This window comes from Rhinatrema bivittatum, chromosome 2 (assembly GCF_901001135.1).
Source record: "Rhinatrema bivittatum chromosome 2, aRhiBiv1.1, whole genome shotgun sequence".
In the NCBI taxonomy this organism is placed as follows: domain Eukaryota; kingdom Metazoa; phylum Chordata; class Amphibia; order Gymnophiona; family Rhinatrematidae; genus Rhinatrema; species Rhinatrema bivittatum.
The window spans coordinates 446,617,543-446,638,492 of record NC_042616.1 but is presented as its reverse complement, the minus strand read 5'-3'; the positions used below and the strand labels follow the sequence as shown (position 1 = coordinate 446,638,492).

The following is a 20,950-nucleotide window of genomic DNA, read 5'->3' as shown; positions in this document are numbered from 1 at the left end:
AGAGCTGTCGGACCTCCAGCATTCAGAAGGCCATCTCCCACCAACTCCTGCCCAGGTGAAAACCCCTGCGAGCCTGGTTTTAAGACCTCTGAATGTGTGCAGCTGCGGAGCAGGCCGATGCAGTAAGGCGAGGCCAGCAGAGCCTGTAATGGGGGCGCCCATTTTTTTGAGCATCCACTTTACTGCCAATGCAGCACGGAGTTTTCCCGCTCAGAAAATGAGCGCCCAACACTGTGCGTTTCAGTTAGCGCCCTCTCAGGGAAATCCCCTGCTACTGAGGGCATTAGCCAGTTCCTCTCAGCGCAGAGAGGGGCCGCTGGCCTAACTCTCGGTTTTCTGGTGCTGGAAATTTTACCCCTGGTCAGAGGTAAAGTTTCCAGCCTTAGTGTGCCAGAACTCTTCCTGCACAGCAGACCTGGTCAGTCCTCCCGATAATAAATCGGCTGTGGCTTTTAAACCTCGGTAGGTTTGAGCTTTGTAGGTTGTGATACCTGTAATGACTCCTTTTTCCAGGATCAATAGGGCTAAATATGGGTGGGGGGGGGGGGGATGTTAACAAGAATATTTTTAACCATTTCTTCTCCTATTTGATCAGGATATTTTTAAGAACACAGCAGCAAGAAGAAACACCGGCTAAAGCCTGCCGGGACAGACCAGAAACACGTTATCAAGCCCCCTCCCATCCTCTTCCCCCCCCCCCCCCAGATCACCGGTTTGCTAAATCTGAGGGGGGCCACATAATTGCCAGGGCTTTTCCTTCCTTCTCGACTCACTTTCTCTACTCTTCAGCCCCTGGGAGGCCGAGTTCATCCGGCGGGGAGGAGGTTGATACCTGGTACGGTGGTGGGAACACAACTCTATCTATAAGTCACACACTTGGGTCGGCGAGTACTCACAACGGCTGATTGTAGAGAAAGGTCCAAAGCACCATTAAATGAAACACGGAGACCGACTGTAGTGCGCAACTGAAAAACAAAACAAAACTGTACTTCAGCTTTAAAAAGGATGATCCAAGAAAGTACTGCAAAAACAGTAGAGCGCAGGATAAAAATCATAACCAGGAAAGCAGTGGTTTCTTTGCCCATGGTGCATTTGCTAGTCACTCTCCTTCCTCTGACTGACCCAGTCTCCACTATCCCTTCCCCATAATTGTCCTCAGTGACAATCATAAAGGGGGGCGGGGGGGGGGGAACCAGACCCCCAAATTATCCAAAAACAGCTAGCTCAAAATATTTCTCCAAACACAAACTGTTCTAATCAAGAATCGGCAGCTTCACCCGCCAGTGTCCACAGCAAAGGGCAAACTGCCCTGGCTGCAAAGCTGGTCTCAGAAACACCTCCCCCAAACTCCTCACCCTTCGCTGTTTGCCAGGCAGAAAGGTGAAAATCAGAAACCCCGTCCTTCAGGATCTGGATCACAGGGGTCTCTCAACAGCAAAACTCTTTTCCTCAGAAGTCTCCCGAGCACTCAAAACTCCTTCCCATGGCTTCTCCATGGACCTTCTGAAGCAGAACAGACCCCCCTCGCAGTCAGCGAGCCGAGGGACAGAAAGACCCCCCCCTCAGGGGGAACTGTATATCCCTTTGTTTCAGGCACATCCCAAAAAAATATGGGGTAAAAACAAGAGGACCCAAAAACTGCAAAACGCTAAGAGGGCTGAAAAACAGAGCAAAATAGTAGCAGGGGCCCCGTATGCTTTTGGTTCTGTGTCAAAACCCCGACTTCAGGTGCCTGCTGCAGCCAGTCTGAGAGATCTGCCCAGCTCACGGGTGCAAATCACCCTAGTCGGCAGCTCCGCTCCATGATAGGGACTCTCTCAGCGGCAGCGGTGCTGGTTAGAGCAGGGAAGTCTCTCCCCACCCCAAGTTAAAATGTGCACTCAGCCTGTGCTGAACGCACATTTTAATTGGGTATCCACATGTTTTATTTCCCGATGCATTAGCATAGCATTAGCATAATATTAGCTTACTGCATCGAGAGTTTAAAAAAAAAGCAATTTTACCTGTGCATTAAGAAACTGTCGGGCCGATACAGTAAAATCGCGCTAGCTTTACCCCTTATTCAGTAGGGGGTAATAGCGCGACCAAAACGCGCGTCCAAACCCCCCCCCCTCCGAATCTAATAGCGCCCGCAACATGCAAATACATGTTGCAGGCCCATTGGCCCTATTAGTTATTCCCGTGTGATTCAGAAAGCGAAATGTGCAGCCAAGCCGCACATTTTGCTTTCAGAAATCAGCGCCTACCTTTGGGCCCGTGTGTGTTGAATGTCAGTGCACAGTTTTAACGCACATTTTATTGCATCGGCCTGAGAGAAAGGGAGGGGGGAAGTGATGAAGGAAGGGACAGAGAGTACAGGAGAGAAGGGCAGAGACATACAGAGGGGGGACACAGGGTAGGGAGAGGGTAGGGAAAAGAGACATGAAGGTACAGGAGAATAGAGAAGAGATATGCACCTGAGGGGGAGGGCAGAGAGGGAGGTATGGAGGGAAAGGAGGGAGAAGAGAGAAAGGAGGGGCACTAGAGAGAAGAGAGGAGGCACCGGGGAGGGAGAGACATAGGAGGGCAGATTTAGAGAGGAGGCCAAAGGAGAAGACGGGGAACAGTGGTTGCTCTGTGTGTGTGTGTGTGTGTATGTGTGCCTATGACTGAAATTTCTTGAATGTTATTTTTAAAAGTGTGGTCTGTGGGAGGGGGGAGCATAAAAACATAAGAAGATGCCATACTGGGTCAGACCAAGGGTCCATCAAGCCCAGTGTCCTGTTTCCAACAGAGGCCAAACCAGGCCATAAGAACCTGGCAAGTACCCAAAAACTAGAGCATGTGCTGAAAAATCTACCTCTTAACATTTGCTCTCCCTTGGCAGCTCTGTCACTGTTTGCAGACTTGTATGTAAAGTGCCCTTTCCTCCTTTAAACACTAGTCCTCTAGAACTGAACGAATTTGCATCTGAAACCCAGAGAAACTGAAAAGTTGTTCCCAGCCCCTGTCAGAGGGCATTGTGCGTCCTGGCTGAGCCCGGATTTCCTTTCCTCCCTTCTCCAGTGAAAACTGCCCGCATTGCCTTGCACTGCATCTTGCAGCAGGGCACAGTCTTGCACGCGTGCACCTTTTCTTTTGTACGCCTCGGCTGGACACAAGGGTGCCACTTGGCACTGGGGGGGCTGCTAATTTTGCAAAGGTTGCTTTGCTTCCTGTGGGGGAAGGAAAAGGTGGAGATGACATATTGAACGCGGCCAAACAGCCTGCCATTCAGTCGGATAATTAGAATTCTCTCCTGTGTCTCCGCAGCCTTTCACTCTCGCAGAAAGTAAATCCATTCCAGCCACTTTGCACGTTTACTTCACAAACGTGTTCTTCTGAGGGCTCCAGCTCTCTATAGCTTTAATCAGCGTCCTTCTTCGTCCTACATGATCATGTGCCATTGAGCAGGCGGTGACAGTGACTCCTCTTTTCCCCTTCCCCACAGGACAGACACTAGCACTGTTTTTGTTTTGAAGAATCCTGCTGCTGCTGCTGCAAGTGAACGCTAATCTCTTCCTAGGGAAGGCTGCGAGTTTGGAAGTGGCCTCTGTTAACCTAAGAAAGGCTGCTGCGGCGGAGGAAACGACTTCCTGCGGTAACGTGGATGCAGGGCCTTATACAGAAGCGAACTCCTGCAGCTGCAGGGACGTAAGAAGCCATTTCCCCCTACTTTGGTCACCAGTTATGAAAATGAAGAAGACGTTTTTAAAAACTGATGGCTGTTTTCAACTCACAGCCTCTTATGGTAAACGATGTACATAACTTACCATTGTTTTTAAGTGCAGCTGTCTTCCTTTGAGGCCACCCATGGCAGTTGCATCTAGCACAGTATAGATTTGCTTTTAGAGTATTGCTGAAGTGATCTTTGCATTTTATGTTTTTTTCAACAAAAAATAAATTTAATTTAAGGAAAACATTTTAAAAAGCCCTTAAAAGTTTTATTCTTCAATGCCCCCTAGTGGTCATAAATATAAATATTGAACACAAGATTGAATATGGAAGAGAGTTTTCTAGGCAAATTCCCCATGAATGTGTGAAAATACAGATATAAACATATTTATACTCTCAAACAGAATCAGACTACAGCCCCACCAGCCTTAATGTATAACTACCTGGGGTTCTCCTCACATAACATCCCCCCCTCTAGCACAAACATAGCAGTGACAGTCATTGGCCAGGGCCCACAGCCGGCAGTTCCCTCCAGAACGTGATCCTGGCCAGCGGCTGTCGCAAGCGAGTGATGGCTGGGGCTCCCTCCCCCCCGGGGGATATGATGCATCACCCTCCGCCGTTCTGGGGAGCAGATTCTGGACTTGCAAAAATGAACCCTGGGGCCTTCAACACAGCAATGCGCACGGTACCTGCTCAGCTGCTGAACCACAAGGCCAACCCAAAAGCGCATTTTCAAACAAGTAAAACTACTCAAAATGTGGCGTGCAACCCCCCCACCACCACCACACACACACACACACACTCCAGCTGTTGAAGCATAGTCCACATATATCCTAGAGTCATGGAAAATATAGGATGGGGCAGAGATGCCAAACGGTCACACTTGGTTCATCCCCTGGCCTCCTGACAGGATCCAACAGGCGTGTATCAGCACAAACACACGTGTTTATAACCCGCTATAAAAGAAAAAGTCTAACAAGGGAGATTCCCCCCCACCCACCCAGATAACTTTCTGCAAAGCTTAAGAAGCCCTTAAGGTTAGAAACTTCTCGCGAATGGCATTCTGGACAAATAAGTGGATGAGAGCACCCACAGCTTTTACAGTTCAGTTAACCAGTTGTGAAAGCTCGATGTGCTCATTTGAACAAATGAGATTTCTTCGGAGGGCTGGGGGAGAGAAGGCTCGTTCTAGAAATGTACTTTCACGGGTCTGTTCTGCCAGCCTCGTGGAGGTCTCTAACAATTTCATTTAACCTGAATTGAATAGTGTGGTTGCCTTGTTAATCCACCTGAACAGGTGGACAACAAACAGAAGAATAGAAAGTGATACTGTTTCATTGGAATTACTTAACACATTTTGAGGGTCTTTTTCAAAGACATTTCCACAAATGAAACAGTTTTGTTTTGTTTTTTTTACTCATAGAAATGGCCTTTCGTAAAATTGTCTGCCAGATACGCAGGTGAACTCGTGTGTGTGTGTGTGTGTGTGTGTGGCCTGTTCACCTGTAAATTTATCCAGACATAGGGGAGCTGTTCCCAGGGAGGAGATTGGGGAAGGTTTTGGATTTTTGCTAATACTTTTGGATTTTCAACAGTATGCACATAAAGTTACTGATAATAGTAATAATAGTAGGTATAAATGTGCTGGAATAATTTTCAAAGTGGGCTTATGTGCGTAAATCTGCTTTGAAAATCAGTGCAACTTGCATGCATTTTTGCTGCTTGATTTAGGGAAACTACTTGAAAACGCCTTCCTTCTTGACGAGCCTATGGGAGCTAATAATTCCTTTGTCAGGTTCTAATGAAGGGAGTATCTGACTCATAAGAACATAAGAACTTACCATACTGGGTCAGACTGAGGATCCATCAAACCCAGTGTCCTGTTTCCAACAGTGGCCAATCCCGATCATAAGTAACTGGCAGGATCCCAAACAGTTATATACCTCTTGCTGCTAATGCCCAGGGATAAGTAGTGGCTTTTTCTATCTGGTTAATAGCAGCTTGTGGCCATCTCCTCCAAGACCTTGTCCAAACCTGTTTTAAACCCAGCTACACTAGCTGCCTTTACCACATCCACCGGCAATGAATTCTAAGGTCTATTTGTGCATTAAATGAAAAATAATTTTTTCCAATTGTCTTAAATGTGCAACTTACTAACTTCCCTTAGTTTTTGAAAAATTTGAAAGAGTAAATAACCAATTTACACATTTACCTGTTCTATTCCACTCATGATTTTATAGATCTCTATTATATCTTCCCTCAGCCTTCTCTTCTCCAAGCTGAACAACCCTAACCTCTTTAGCTTTTCCTCACCGGGGAACCATTCTGTTCCCTTTATCATTTTGGTTGCCATTCTCTGTACGTTTTCCAATTCAGCTATATCGTTTTTGAGATGCAGTGACCAGAATTGCACACAGTATTCAAGATGCCCTCTCACCATGGAGCAATACACAGGCATTATGACATTCTACATTTTATTCTCTATTCCCTTCCTAATAATTCCTAACATTCTGGTTGCTGTTTTGACCACCACAGCACACTGAGCCGAAAATTTTAAAGTATTGTCCACGAAAGCTCGTCAAGAAATGTATAAAGTTAGTCTAACAAAAGGTTATCCCCCTATACATGTGTGTGCTTATCAACCTTTATTACATATTAAACCTGAAATAAACCAGAATAAGTGCCTACCTATTTCTCAGCTAATTCTTAGGATCCATGGCCTAAGCATGATCATTTAGAAACAAATATGCAAATTAGAGTGATCTGAGTTGCTTACAAAGAGTGGCAACGAATGAGAGACAGATGAGTCCGCACCTGGTATGAGATTGTATTCTGAATGACATCCATATGGTGGGGATGGCTCCATGGCATTAATCTGTTCCCTGATATGTTATAGATTTGGTGGAGATCTTGCGACCTCCATCATAGAGTTTCTCTCTTCAAGTCAAGAGGGTTTAGGTCCTTGGCAGGCAGAATGTATGAGAGAGTTTAAAGAGGGGAAGCCTGCACTCTATCTAATTGCAAAATGGTCAGAAAAGTGGAAAAATTTGATCGGATCCGTTTCTTTCTTTCCTTTTTTTTTTTTTTCTTTTAGACTTTTATGTGCTGCCATACTTATGGTGGAATATCGGTTTAACCTGTTGTGTTCCTAACTCCTTTCTGTGTATGCTGCAATCCAGTGTGTTATGGACATTAGTGGTAGCTATGCAGTCACATCAAAATATTTCTTAAATTGAAAAAAAAATGTTCTTTTTACATTTCTGTAGCTGTTTTTCTGGCTTGCCGGGCTTTAGGCTGAGCCCTCTGGGATGGAAGGGTGCAACGTCTGTAACAATGCTTTGTGCTTTTTGCATATTTCCAATTCAAAGGAAACAAAGGGGGAAAGAGTGAAGGATAAATCATTGCTGTTTCCTGGATGTCATCTGTAGCGAGGCATTGGCCACATTGCAGGTCTTTTTTTTTTTTTTTTTTGGGGGGGGGGGGGGGGGTGAGGTTGCAGCTAGTTGTATAAGCTTTTCCATTGGATTGAGAAATGCACTTTGAATTTTATATTTGGGGGCAGAGGGCTTAATATCACTCTGCCTGCTCAACTACTAACATCCCCTTGACCTGCTGTGCTCCCCATTTTTCCTTCTCTGTTCCCCAGCAGGTTCCTCCTCACCACCACCTCAGCCAGCAACTTTACTGATTTCCACCCCTCACCCCTCCTCAGCACGCTAGACGTCCCTTCACTGGCAGGCTCAGCTCAACTCTAAATTTGGGATTTCCCCCTCCTCCTCCTCCACAGGCTTGGACCACTTCCCTGCTCTGCCCTCCCTGAGCTCCGATTCATCTTTTTTTTTTCTAGAACCTGCTCCTTCCTCCCCATCCCCTGCAGCCTTTCTCCCGGCACTCGGAGGTTCCAGGCCAGAGCCAGTCCCTGGGGATACGCTTTCGTTTGACAATGTCAACAACATTAAAAAAAACATCATGATTTGATACAGACAAATGAGACAATAAAAAAAACCACAAAATGTTTGGGGGTTTTTTTCATTATTAAGAACATAAGAACATGCCATACTGGGTCAGACCAAGCCCAGCATCCTGTTTCCAGCAGTGGCCAATCCAGGCCATAAGAACCTGGCAAATACCCAAAAACTAAGACAATCCCATGCTATTGATGCAATTAATAGCAGTGGCTATTCAAGTCAACTTAATTAATAGCAGGTAATGGACTTCTCCAAGAACTTATCCAATCCTTTTTTAAACACAGCTACACTAACTGCACTAACCACATCCTCTGGCAACAAATTCCAGAGTTTAATTGTTCGTTGAGTGAAAAAGAACTTTCTCCGATTAGTTTTAAATGTGCCACATACTAACTTCATGGAGTGCCCCCTAGTCTTTCTATTATCCGAAAGAGTAAATAACTGATTCACATCTACCCGTTCTAGACCTCTCATGATTAATGCTCACTAACTCCAATCACTGTGCACTAAAAACGATGCTTAAATTTAAAACAAATTATAAAAAAAAAAATGAAGAAACAAAAAAAAATCCCCCCTACAAACGAAACATAAGAAAAACAAGCAAAATATTTTGCCAATCACACCCCTACCAGTCCCCCATTCCTGCAGAGTCCACATGAGACACTCCGCTGCCTGCATGTCCTGAGCCCTGGCAGCTCAGCAGTCGGCATCTCCCCAGCTCCGGGGCCACATCTGCATGTGGTGCTTCCTGCCTTCAGCTTGGAAACCCCAGAGATTACTGCTGTTGCCTGTGGGATATAACAGGGGACTGATTTTTTTTAAAACTTTTTGTGAACAAGGGGAACAGTTGTTCCCTTTATTCTGCCTCAATTCAAGCCCTGACCACAATTCCTCTCCATATTGGATTTGCTAAGAGGTTGTGGCTGCACTCGTCGTGTGATGCCCATGGCATCACACGACGAGTGCAGCCACAACCTCCTCCCTCTTCACCATCCTTTCAGTAAAATGTCTTATTTACCTTGGTGACTACAGGGCTGGAAGAAAAGAGCTGATAACATCTGCCCCAATCCTTGATCCATCCTAGGTCGCCCAAAAATCTGCACCAAACTTAAAATAAGTAATTTTCCTGTCTTGGATCCACAGTTTGAACCTCTGCCTGCTCTTGGCTTTCTTTTAATTTCCTCTTTGCCTCCCGAGTCCTCATTCCTTTTTAAAACTTTTCTGGTCTTCCTCTCATTACTTTATCATTTCCCTCTGGGGGAGTTCTGAGCTGCACAGTTGCACAGAAATCTGCATTTGCTTTGCAGAACTCTCAGTGCGGGGACCAGGAGCCAGCAGCGCAGGCTGGAAGGAGGAAGGGTTGACATTGGCCCAGACAGCCAAAACGGAGACGCATCAGTGTCAAAATCAGCCCATGCAAGCCAGAAGACAAAGGAGGCTGTGGCTGTACTTGCTAGTGTGCATAGGCCTGAAGAGCAGAGACTGCAGTGTGAAGGTCTTCCCATATGACTGACAGAGAAGGGAGCACTGTGGGTAACACCTAGGAGACAGCTGGAGAGAGCTTGGGGATTAGTAGAGAACAAGACAGGCCTGGGGGAGCAGGGAGTGAAGGGAAAGCTGGGAAGGGGGTCATGCTTGGGGGAGGGAGGAGCAGAGAGAGAAAACTGGGTGTCTTGCTGAGAGAAAGAAAGCTAGGGGGCAGTCTTGCTGTTAGGAAGTTTTTGAGTCTGATAGGGCAGATAGAATGAGTAGAGAGAGAAAACTGAGAAGGGGGGTCAATTATTCTGGGGATAGGGCAGAGAGAAAGCTAGAGGTCTTGCTTGGGGATTGGGGGAATGAGAGAACTTGGGGAAGGGGTGTGAACCTGAGGCAGAAAGAGAGAGAGAGTTGGGGGGGGGGGGGAATGGTCAAGGCTGGATGAGCAGAGACAGAAAGCAGGAGTCTTGCTGGGGGCTAGGAGAGAGAGAGAGAGAGAGAATTGGGAGATGGGGAAGCAGCAAATGCTGGGGGGGGGGAATTGCTGGGGAGGGGTTGAGCTTGGTGGGGCAGAAAGTGAGAGAAATCTGGGGAGGGAGTTAAGTCTGAGGGAGGTAGAGAGAAAGCTGGGGGTCTTGCTGGTGGTATGGGGCGAGAAAGATAACTGGGGTAAAGGGATATTAGAGTCTGGTGGGGGCGGGGGGCAGAGAGATACATAAGAGCTGGGAGGTGGTCAAGCCTGGTGAGGGGGGGTAGAGTGAGAAAGCCGAGAGTCTTGGAGGGATGAGAGGAGCGAGAAATAGGGGGACAGAGGGTTGAGTCTAGGGATTGGAGAGAGAGAAATCTGGAGAGTGGGAAAGAGAGTTGGATGTACAAAGTTAGGAGGATTGATCCAAGAGAGAGGGAGGAATGAAGCACGAGATGGAGTTCAAAACATAAAGGGGCCAGAGAGCTGAGAGGAGGGTCAAGCCTAGAGGATGGAAACGATGCAGGTCAAGCCTGTGGGAAAGAGAGAGTAATCTGGAGGAGAGGGTGCAGGCTTTATGATGGGGAAATTCAGCTAAAACCTTTTTTAAAAATCTGCATCTTTGAGTAATAACTTTTTTTTTTATACTGTTTTGCATTATAAATTAATTGTTTCTCAAAGAAAGTGTTTGTTACGTGTTTTTAAACAAAGTCTACAGAATTAGGCAGAATTTTAAAATATGTCCAGAATTTTTAAAAAAAATGTTCACATAATTCCCCCAGAAATAATCATTTCTCTTAGTTTTCCACCATATGAATCTTTCTTTCTATCCATCCCCCTCCCCCCTCCACACACACACATGATGTCAGTGAGGAGCTCTTGGCCAGGGACAGAAGCTGAAGGAAAGAGCTAGGCTCCAGGGTTAGAAAGAAAAAGAGAGAGAGCGAGAGAAGCAGAAAAGGAAAAACAGTGTTTAAATGGCTAGAGAGAGCATCAGAGAGTCCTGCTGTGGGGACCTCTGCCCACCCACCCCCACCCCAAGACCCCTTCACAGCAACCAGGAGCCCGGGTGCTAGGCAGAAGGGTTGCCAGGAGCTCCTGACACAGGAACTGGAAGTCCATGTCCTCCTTCCGCAAGACGGAACTGAGATAAGTAATCCTACAAAAAAAAAAGCAGTGCAGAGGAAGCAGAGAGTCCTCCTTTCCTTCTCTGCCCCTGCATTATAGAATCTTTACAACCACAATAACTGTTAGACCGACTCATCAGCGAAGCTGCCAGATACCCACTGCTGGTTGTCCCAGCCCGAGCATAAAACCAATTTGAGGGGTGCAAGGACCCACTACAAGGCGTACCTGTACACATTGAGCATTTATGAGACTGGAGATTTTCCACCAAGGAGTTCAGCAATTTCTAAGCTACAGCAGTACTCATGGGGTTGTGTTCAATCAACAGCCTGTGCATACATAGGCCCCAGCCTTTACATATATATATATATATACACTCCCCCTTCTGCTTTTGTGTGTACACACTTACTGGTCTAGGGACTGGGTGGGGAAAGGTATAATACCTTTTTGGGTACAAATGTGTGAAGTTATCTTGGGGGTGCTGGGGTATAATTTGATATACTTCACAAAGTACAGATTAAGTAGGCTTTTCCAGACTGTTCTTTATATTCTGCATTGCTTATTGTCAGTGCTGGTCTAGCATTGTGTAGTTACTGCACCATTACCAGTTTAATTGTACTTAACTGCATTTTTATTTTTCTCTGTTAGCATATGTTTGCCCCTATTCCTACCTTTTCAGTACTGTAACTATTGTTTTACTTCCAAGCTGATAGTAGTAAAAGTTCCACATGCTTAAATTGTGTGTTGGTTTGTCCTGCTGCACCTCTCATCAGGAATAGAGCGTGTGTGATGACTATGGGGGGAAGCTGGATGGATTTAGAGGGCACCAGATTTCATCTCCTCTGAGCTTTTCAACAAGAACTCGCATCCTCCATTCTGCTCTTCTGTAATAGGTACGGGTGGGATCTTCTGGGTCCACACCCCCTTCCTCCGGCTGTGGGGTCTTCTGAGTGCAAAAATGTGGTAACATTTTTGCACTCAATAGGGAATGGCAAAGATAGAAAACTATACTCCATGAGAGAAACACACCAACAGAAGGCATGGATATCAATCCTGCATAGCACCTGATGTCAAGAAGACTGAAGACATCATTGCCAGTAGCCAGTCAGTTACTCGAGCTCTGTGTGATACAAAGTGTATTGGAATAGCTGCGACACAAGTCTTTAAGTCAAGCTATTCAGATTTGCCCGAATTGAATATTGGAGAGCCAATCCACATGAAACCATTACCGAGAGATTGAACAAACCTTTGGAGGCTGGGTACCTGCATGCAAATGGTCGCTCCTCATTCATATCTGGTAGACAAAGAAGGAAATCTTTGTTGCTGTAATCATGTGGATCTGCGAATGGCTGAGCAGCAGCTTTTCGAGGCTACTGTGGATAGCACGCGTACACAGCTCAACTGAAGGTCAAAGCAATCCCTCCCAGTCATGTACATGACCAAGCAAGGAGAGAGGAGGATATGTAGGGAAGAGCATGCTGGGACCCCTGAGCAATCCGGCACACGTGTTGAAAGTTTGGGGTCCAAGTATGACAGCCGGGAGAGATAACAGCCCAGTGCTGCCAGGCAGAGATAAGCAGCTGCATGCACAGAAATGCCCGTTCTATATTTCCAGTAGGAGACCTAATGTGTAGGACTTTTTACAATAGAAAGTTGTGAATTTACTGAACAAAGAAAATGGAAATGCTATAGATGTTAATTTATAGATTGATACCATCTTGTGGCCGGTTATATCCTACTCTTTTATATCCTTCTGCATTGCTTGTGGGTATTATAATACAACATGGCACCTGTTCACTAGCAGCTATCTGTTGTCTTTATCTCTGCGTAAGAACACAGCATTCTCCTGCCCCTACTCTTAGCCGTCCAACCCACCTGGAACCTCTAAACCCCCCCCCCAAGTTCAAGCCGGGAGGCTGCAGAGTCTTCCTGTGCTCCTGACAGCATCCAGCGCTGCTCTGACAGCAATGCTGGTAATATTGGGGGGGATTCCGAGTGGGGGGCAAGAGGGCGGCCAGAGTCACAGCCTTTTATTTAAACATCTGGGGTGACAGGAAGGGGAGGGATACTGAGTCAGAAAGATTTTTGTATAGTATCAAAGAGGTGGGCAGGAGAGAAGGGAGTCTCACCACCCCCACATTTTGATTTATCTTGTGGCTACAAAGGATCCTGCGTAAGACTGCCAGGTCCCCAACTTTACTTTTTTATTTAAAAGTGAGCAAGCAAGAGTGGCTATCTAGCTAGTTTTAGGCCTGAGATTTTTTTCAACCATAGTTACCAGGTAATTTTATTCGGCTAGCACTGAATCTCAATGCTAACCTGATAAACTTAACCCTGCCCCCCAGAATGCTTCCACATCACTTCCTATTTATCAGGTAAAATTTCAGCAGGTAATGATTTATCTAATCAAGCCCTTTTAAATATTGACCCCTATGTTACTGTACTCAACTTGGTTATAAATAACTGGTATTTCCATCGCTATATCCTAACTTATAGGCCAATTCAGTAAAACATGCGGGAGAGCTAGCGCTCCGAGTTGAGCACCAGCTCCCCCTACGCACGCCCAGGTACTTCTCCTGGGCGTGCAATTCTCTATTTAAATTAGGTGTCGCGCTGATATGGAGGCGCTAGGGACAATAGCGCATACCTAGCACCTCCTTATTAGCGGAAGCGGCGGCTATCAGCAGGTCCGACAACGATGCTTAATTTTACCGGCCGTCGGTTGTCGAACCCGCTGACAGCCACGGGTTCGGAAAACTAACGCCAGCAAAATTGAGTGTCCGTTTTCGAACCCGGGAGGGATTTTTTTGAATTTTTTTATTTTTGGTGCCTCTGTCTTAATATCTGTATGATATTAAGTTGGAGGGTGTACAGAAAAGCAGTTTTTTCTGTACACTTTCCCAGTGCTTTCTAAGGGCAGGCATTAATTTCTGAGAGTAAAATGTGCGGCTTGGCTGCACATTTTACTTTCAGTATTCCGAGTAATAACTAATAGGCTCATCAACATGTATTTGGGTGGTTGGCCACGCGTTTTCCACTTGCTATTACCCCTTACAGTATAAGGGGTAATAATAGCGTGTCTAAAACTCACGGCCAAATGGGGGCTAAACAGTGCGCTTGGCCGAGCACACCATTCTGTATCGGCCTGTTAATAGGTACACCTAACAATCCTACCTTCTCTCATCAGACTTACTAGTATCTTATTTGTTTGCCAAGAAGAACCTTAGATATTGTTGTAAATCAAAGACAGTATATGGTTGCTATTACAGAGATGTGGTTCAGTGAGTTTCTGGGTTGGAGTACAGCCATACCGGGCTATAACCTATTGAGGAAGGATAGAGATGACAGAAAAGGGGGAAGGAGTAATTCTTTATGTCAAAAACAATATCTGAACATCTGAAATGCAGGGTATATGGGCTGTCTTAAAAAGGTGATGGCACTTCCATTGACACTGGTGTGATCTATAGGCCTCCCATTCAGAGGAAGGAACTGCACCAGAGATCTGACCGAAGACCTCCAAATGGTGGGACAAAAGGGAGAGATTGTGCTTGTTGGAGATTTTATTTTTTTAATATTTATATTTTAATTTACCAAATGTGGATTGGAGTATCCCTTCCGTAGAATCTGCAAAAAGTAGAGAGATTGTGGACGGTTTCAAGACACTCAGCTCAAACAAATGTTGGTGGTGCCCACAAGGGGAGAGCGTGATACTGCACCTGGTGCTCACAAATGGAGACAGTATCTCTTATCTCTCGGTAGGTACCCAGCTGAGCACCAGCGATTGGCAGACCACAGGGTTTGATCATAACGGCTGAGGTGGAGACGAGTCACACAACGCTCAAAGTCCTGGATTTCAAAAATGAGGAAGTATCTCGAAGAGAGGCTGGGGGAGACTGTGAGAAAATGAATGAAATGGAACGATAGTGGGCCAAACTAAAAGGAGCTTTAATAATAATGGCAATAAACCTTTATGTAAGAAAAGTATAAAGGTAAGAGAAAAAGGAAACCGACATGGTCTTCCAAAAAAGGTGGCTGAAAAAATAAAGGCAGAAAGATCAGCACTGAAAAAAACACAAAAGGATCTCAGAAAGAAGATCACTGGGAAGAATGCCTGATAAAGCTGAAAGAGAAGAGGAAAGTAATCAGGATGGTGAAAAAGTGGAAGAAAGGATGCTAAGGAGGAGAAAGAAAGGTGACAAATATTTGTATAACAGTTCTGCTTTTTCCTTGTCTCTCTCCACACATTGCCCCTTGTCCTATTTCAGTCTCACAGTTCCATCTCCGTTCTCAGACATACCCGAGGGCGAGAGTGGATGAGTCCTCACAGTCCCAGTGCCCCAGTATTCTCCCAGTCACAGCCTCAGCCCTTACAGCTTCAGCCCCAGCCGTCTCTCTCCCACTCCTTTGGGAACTCTCCAACATATAGTAACTCCTGAGTTTTATGTTCTGCATCGTTAACTCATTATCTTTCCCAATTTGCTGTTAAATGTTTTACAGATTTATTTATTTATTTAAAATCATTTTATATCCTGTACCCTCCAAACTTGGAGCGGGTTACATAAAAACTTCATAATATGCAAATAATAACAACAAACAATAAAAACATATAGGAAGACTGAATATCCTCGAGGATCACAAGAGCTCCTGCTGGAAAAAAAAATGACAGAAGGACCTGGGAGCTGGTATCTATTAAGTCACATTAAGTGGTGTTAAAAAGAAACATTTTCAGTGCTCTGCAGAATGCCTTAGGGTCTGCGATGCCGTGTGCATTTACAGGAAGTAAGTTCGATAGAGTCAGGCCTGCTATAGAAGGAAAATACCCTCTCTCTGGAAGAGTTGAGAGCTGACCGTGCAGACAGATGGAATTTCAAGGAGTTCTTTGTTGGAAGATCGTAGTGATCTAGATGGAGTGTAGATTTTGAGAATAGCATTTGTCCATGGTGAAGAAGCATTGTAGATTAGGTTGTGAATAATGAATGCTATTTTTTTGTATTGAATGCATCATTGTACCAGCAACCAATGTAGTGAGAAAAGAACGGGAGTCATATGGTCGCAAATGTTAGTTCCAGTGAGTAATCTTGCAGCAGAGTTTTGTGCAATTTGGAGAGTACAAATTGTATTTTGAGGTAAGCCAGTGAACAGTGGATTGCAATAGTCTAGGAATGAAAAAATAAGGGCTTGAAGTCCTAAAATCAGAGGGATTGAGGAATGGTTTAAAGTGACATAGAAGTTTTAATTTGGCAAAAGAACTTTGCATGGTGTGGGAAACATGCAGTTTCATGGATAACAATGGATCAACGATGACACCTAAATTCCGTACTTTATTTGAGATTGTGAGTGTCTGAGATGAAAGAATCTGGAATGTCAAATTTGATACATCAACCTACTATGATAACTTCAGGGGTTTTTTAGATTCAGTGCATGATGGTTATGGGAAAACCAGATCTTCTTGTTATTATATAATAGGGGATTCATTTTTCAGTTGAAAAATTCTTTGTCCTAATATGGAGGATTTAGTGCCCTGGCTATACAAGGACAAAGCCTGAGAGGCTGAAAATCTCTATTTCAACTTTATTAACTCTCCCCCATAAATTCCTAGAAATCAAAATGTAGTCAGTGCTCAATAAAGAGTTGTGGGATGAGCCAAGAAAGTAAAACCTTTCTCAGCTGGGTTAAGATCCCTTCACTGTATCTACCATACCCAAATTCTTAAACAGAAAATGTACTCTGTTGACCCTGAAGTCTCATAAACCTTGATGGGGGTTGCTTGTCTGTGGAAGACACAATCAAGTGCAGCAAGATACAGTTTGCATGTTATGGTCAACCAAATTTAGTGATATCATCTAATGGGCCTTAATTTGCATGCATGCAATTTAAATGGTTTGCTACTGATTAGGAGTTTGAGCAGGTTACTGCATTACCACAGTAGCCACAAGCTAATGACATTCAGAGAATGCTGCCATTTTTAGATCAACTCCTAACACAATGTCAGAAATCTCCAGTTCTGCTACCTTGTTCCAGATGTCTGAAAAAAACAGGAGAAGTAAACATTAGGGTGAATAATGTTGCTTAAGAGCAGATTTTCTCCACACAAGAATCCTGCCTCTAGTAAGAGTCTTGCCTTCTTTGTTTTGCATATTCCAGGGATCTGCAGTCCCTCAAAGAAGCAGAGCCATTTTGGGGGTTTTGTCATTGACCAAAATAGTTTAAGAACCACATCACACAGACACAAATGTAAATACACACACACAATGTACGCACACAGTGCTGGATTTAGGGGCAAGCTACCTAATCTACAGCTTGGGGTCTCTAAATATAAAAAAATGATTACATTTCAAGTTATCCATTTCTTGGTAATTCTATGGGGTCTCGTAAACTTTATACAGTTTAGGGCTTCAGTTTGTCTTAACCCGGCCCTTCATAAACAGCCTCATCCTTCACGGCCCCAGTGCTCTTCCCCCACACCCCCCACAGCCCTTATCACTCTTCCTTCCATGGCCCCAGCATCTTGCCTCACCCAAAAAAGTTCTGCAGTCCCTCTACCCTCCCCTACCCCCTCCTAGTAACAGATGAGGACCATGAGAGCCCCCATACTCACCTCCATATAAGATCTGCAGCAGCCCCAGCCGAGGGGAAGGGTCTTACGGCTGTAATCGGCAGCTGGTCCCTTAAGGCAGCAGAAACAAGTTTCTTTTCACAGGCGGTCTAACGGCTGAACCTCCAATTAAAGTATGTGTTGCTGGACAAAGAAAGGCTGCGGATCAGAGACCTGCGGCTCTCCGTTGGGTAATCTCACGAGCCATCAGTCTCTAACCTGAGCCTGCAGGTAAGCATGGGTGTGTCTGAGGCGTAGCTACTTGCTAAATTGAGACTCACAGTCTCATTTTCTGCTAGGGTTGGGAAGGCGTTAACAAAGAGCCGCATAGGAACATAAATAAATTATGGCAGAAGAAGGCCAATTGGCCCATCCAGTCTGACAAGACTGAGACTCTTTCTAGTTTTTTACCACTTTGAGTAGCTGAACACAGAAATTCCCATTTCTTAAATGAAAGGCGTAAATTGCTTTTTATGGAATGTACTATCATCATCGTTGCCATGACATTTCTAGGGGAGTAATGGCAGCATGATATTGTTCCCACAACACAGATGGGCATTAAAACAAGTGTAGCAATTGCTCACACTGCAGTTTGTGATTGGCTCATGGGGGGGGGGCTCTGAGGGTTGGGAGAGGGATAAAGTTCATCATTCGTGAACTTCAGGTAAAGAGGATATCCTCTGTGCTAATCGGCCTTTTCGCTTTGGGTCAGTTAGTGGGGGGAATTTTATTATACATCTCATGCATGCTACACTTTTTGTGTTAGCATGCAAGCATTTTTTTTTTTTTTTTTGGGACACCTGTTAAAGAAGTTTCATCTTGGTGGATGTCCAAAAAAATAGTGCCTAGGACATTAAATAGCATGCTGGTGTGCATGTAAACTTTTTAAGCTTGAGTTGTGATGCATAGGCCTCTAAAGCTAATGGGGACAACAATTAAACTCTCCGCTTTAGTGCAAACACTGTCAATAGCTTTTACCCAATATTCGAAGCTAAACTACTTGCGTAGTCTTGCTTTGATTATTGCCATGGAAAAAGTAACCATGGAGTTGCGCACTTGTTTTTTCGGTGAGTACTTTATCCAGGCAAAACAATGTGCGTGGTTTTGAAAACCCAAAATTGTGCATGTTGTTCCCCTCCCCAAAATAACCTCATCCCCGGTAATGTCTCTGGAGTAGGTGAGTAAAATTAGGCATGTTGTAGAGCAGCACATGTGCTTTCAATCGCATACAGGGTAGACAATTTTCCAAAAGCCCATTTCTATGGTTATAATGCTATCACCCTTGGAAATGGCTTTGAATATTGCATGGCTATGCAGCTACATTCTATGTTTTGGGATATTTTTTTTTTTGCTAAAACAATAAGAGGTTTTTCTCTTCTTGAATGTGATTTGGCGTCCCCCTATCTCCACCCATCAATTTTGTTTAACTAGCATGATCTTGAAAAACAGAGTCCCCATTTACTTCTTTCAGAGGGGAAGAGTCAGATAGCATGTTAAAACACAAGTTAACCAGCTCTTTTTTTCTTCCACATAAGTAACAACAAATACAGAGAAATCCGTCTCTGCTATAATCTGCCAAATGACCTCAAAGCGCTTTAAAGAAATCAAGCAAACACAGAGTGCAGCATTTCCCAAAATATTTACTTCAAACTTAAGAGCTGAGAGTTTACTCCAGGAAAGTTGTGTCTCTCCCCGGGGATGCTAATTATTTCTTATTGGAGTTGTATTTGACAGTTTACTGATGATCTGGAGTGTATGCTGATTGGGTTTAATAGAGCGCAGTGTGTCTAGAGGATGCCACCTACGGAGCATGCTGATGTCATAATAATGAGTCTGGCAGCTGTAAAATGAAAATAAATAAATTAAAGCGACGGTTTTCCCAGGGAACTGCAGGCACAAAAAATAATCTACAGTCCTTGGGGACTCAGAGTTCAACCATGACGATAAAGTTAGTAAACAGTGCTCATTCACGATGGACCAAAGGATTCCATATATAAGGCATAAAGCAAAAAGAGGAGTAGAGAGGGTTCTTATCCACTTTGGAGGTTTCTTCATTCAGTTTATTAAATAGGCAACTCCGTGTGCACAAGCAGTCCCAGTCAACAATTTTTTGCCAAAGTCCCCCGACACGGACCCCGTATTTCGCCCGAAGGCTGCTTCAGGAGGGACGGCACCATTAATATTTAACACTTTTCAGCCGGACGGCATCGAAAAAGATGTGTCCCTCCCGATGGCTACTTACTCCAACTTTTTGCTTTTGGAATAAAACAAAAAGAAAAACATACTTCTGATCAGTAAGAATATTCCTGTCTAGTAAAATATATATATATTATTTTTTTATATACCAACATTCAATCTCAATTGAGATATCACACCATAGGTATTTCTCTATCCCCAGAGGGCTTACAATCTAAGTTTGTACCTGAGGCAATCAAGGGTAAAGTGACTTGCCCAAGGTCACAAGGAGCGACAGCAGGACTCGAACCCTGGTCTCCTGGTTCAGAGTCCACTGCTCTAACCACTAGGCTATTCCTCCTCTAAATCTAGTTCTGATATCAGGCTATTATTGTTCCTCACACAGGGTAGATTTATTAAGCTGCGGTATATTTTTTCTTTGCATGAGATATAGCAAAGGTGTGCATGAGGCTGGCTGGCGCCATTTTGAGAAACACCACCTAAGCCCTAGGGGTGCTCCTGCCATCACTGGACCACCAGGGCATGCACGTAACTGGTCAAGGGTCCAGAGGGATGAGAGGCAAGGTTTTGGCTAAAGGGTGTGGGGGCTTGGATACTGGGAGTGGAATTGGGACCCAGCCACCTTTATTTCTAATTTTTAAACTTTTGACACCTCAGGGTGTGGCAGGAGGTTGGAGATCGGGTCTCACCAGACCATCAGGGATTTGGACACTCAGGCCTGGGGGGATCTGGGACTGCCTGGTCCTTTTAAGGCAAGACCCTGGAAGCATCAGAATATGTGTTAGCGTTTCAGTGCTCCAGGGAGAATTTAGCTGCACCTTTTGAGATGCAATTAACTTTCAGCAAATAACATGGCTTGCAAATGTGATCCCACCCCAATGTGCTTGTCCTGCATGGGTGGGGCCATAAAATAATTTGTAAACTCCTTAGGGCCCAGACCCTGGCTAGCTCTTCTTTGTTCCCCTTTTCCCAGGGTGTGCATTCTTTTGGTTGGGGGGATAGGTTTACTTTCAGGTTCCAGTGCAGGGGTGACTAACTTTTTTCTAGATATCCCTGGGAGGGGGTTATTTCTGTTCCCTGTGTGCTGTGTGCCCCAATAAATATGCTGAAACCACTGGTTTAGTGTCCAAAATAAAGCCTTTACTGCAAACACTGATTGGTTAATGGCACAATAAATATGTTTCCAGCCAGGGACAGTGTAAAGGGATTGGGCGTCCTAGGCACCTTCTGCCTTACGCTGCCACCACCCCCAGTTGTGCTGATACCCCCCCCCCCCCCCCCCCGGTCACAGCCCCGACTCCTACCTCTCGCGAGCGGTGGTGGCAAAGAGGCATGGGGATTCGAATGGTTGGCACTCTAGGCCCAGGCCTAGCTTGGATTCCAGCCCTGTTTCCAGCACCTCAGTCTTCCAAGCTCTTTTTATAAATC

General features: G+C 44.9%; 1 protein-coding gene across 3 annotated transcripts in view; it reads left to right on the top strand.

The window, feature by feature from the left end:
• The window catches only part of FBXL7 (F-box and leucine rich repeat protein 7), a 623,746-nt gene that overhangs the window by 509,417 nt on the left and 93,379 nt on the right, over positions 1-20,950 (top strand). The window contains exon 1 of one of the 3 annotated variants that reach the window (XM_029590338.1): positions 14,630-14,923. The exons of the other annotated variants lie outside the window; for them this stretch is intronic. Coding sequence (XP_029446198.1) covers positions 14,839-14,923 — 85 coding nt within the window. The 5' untranslated portion in view covers positions 14,630-14,838. Of the gene's footprint in view, positions 1-14,629; positions 14,924-20,950 lie in introns of those variants that run through there. 3 annotated transcript variants of the gene reach the window in all.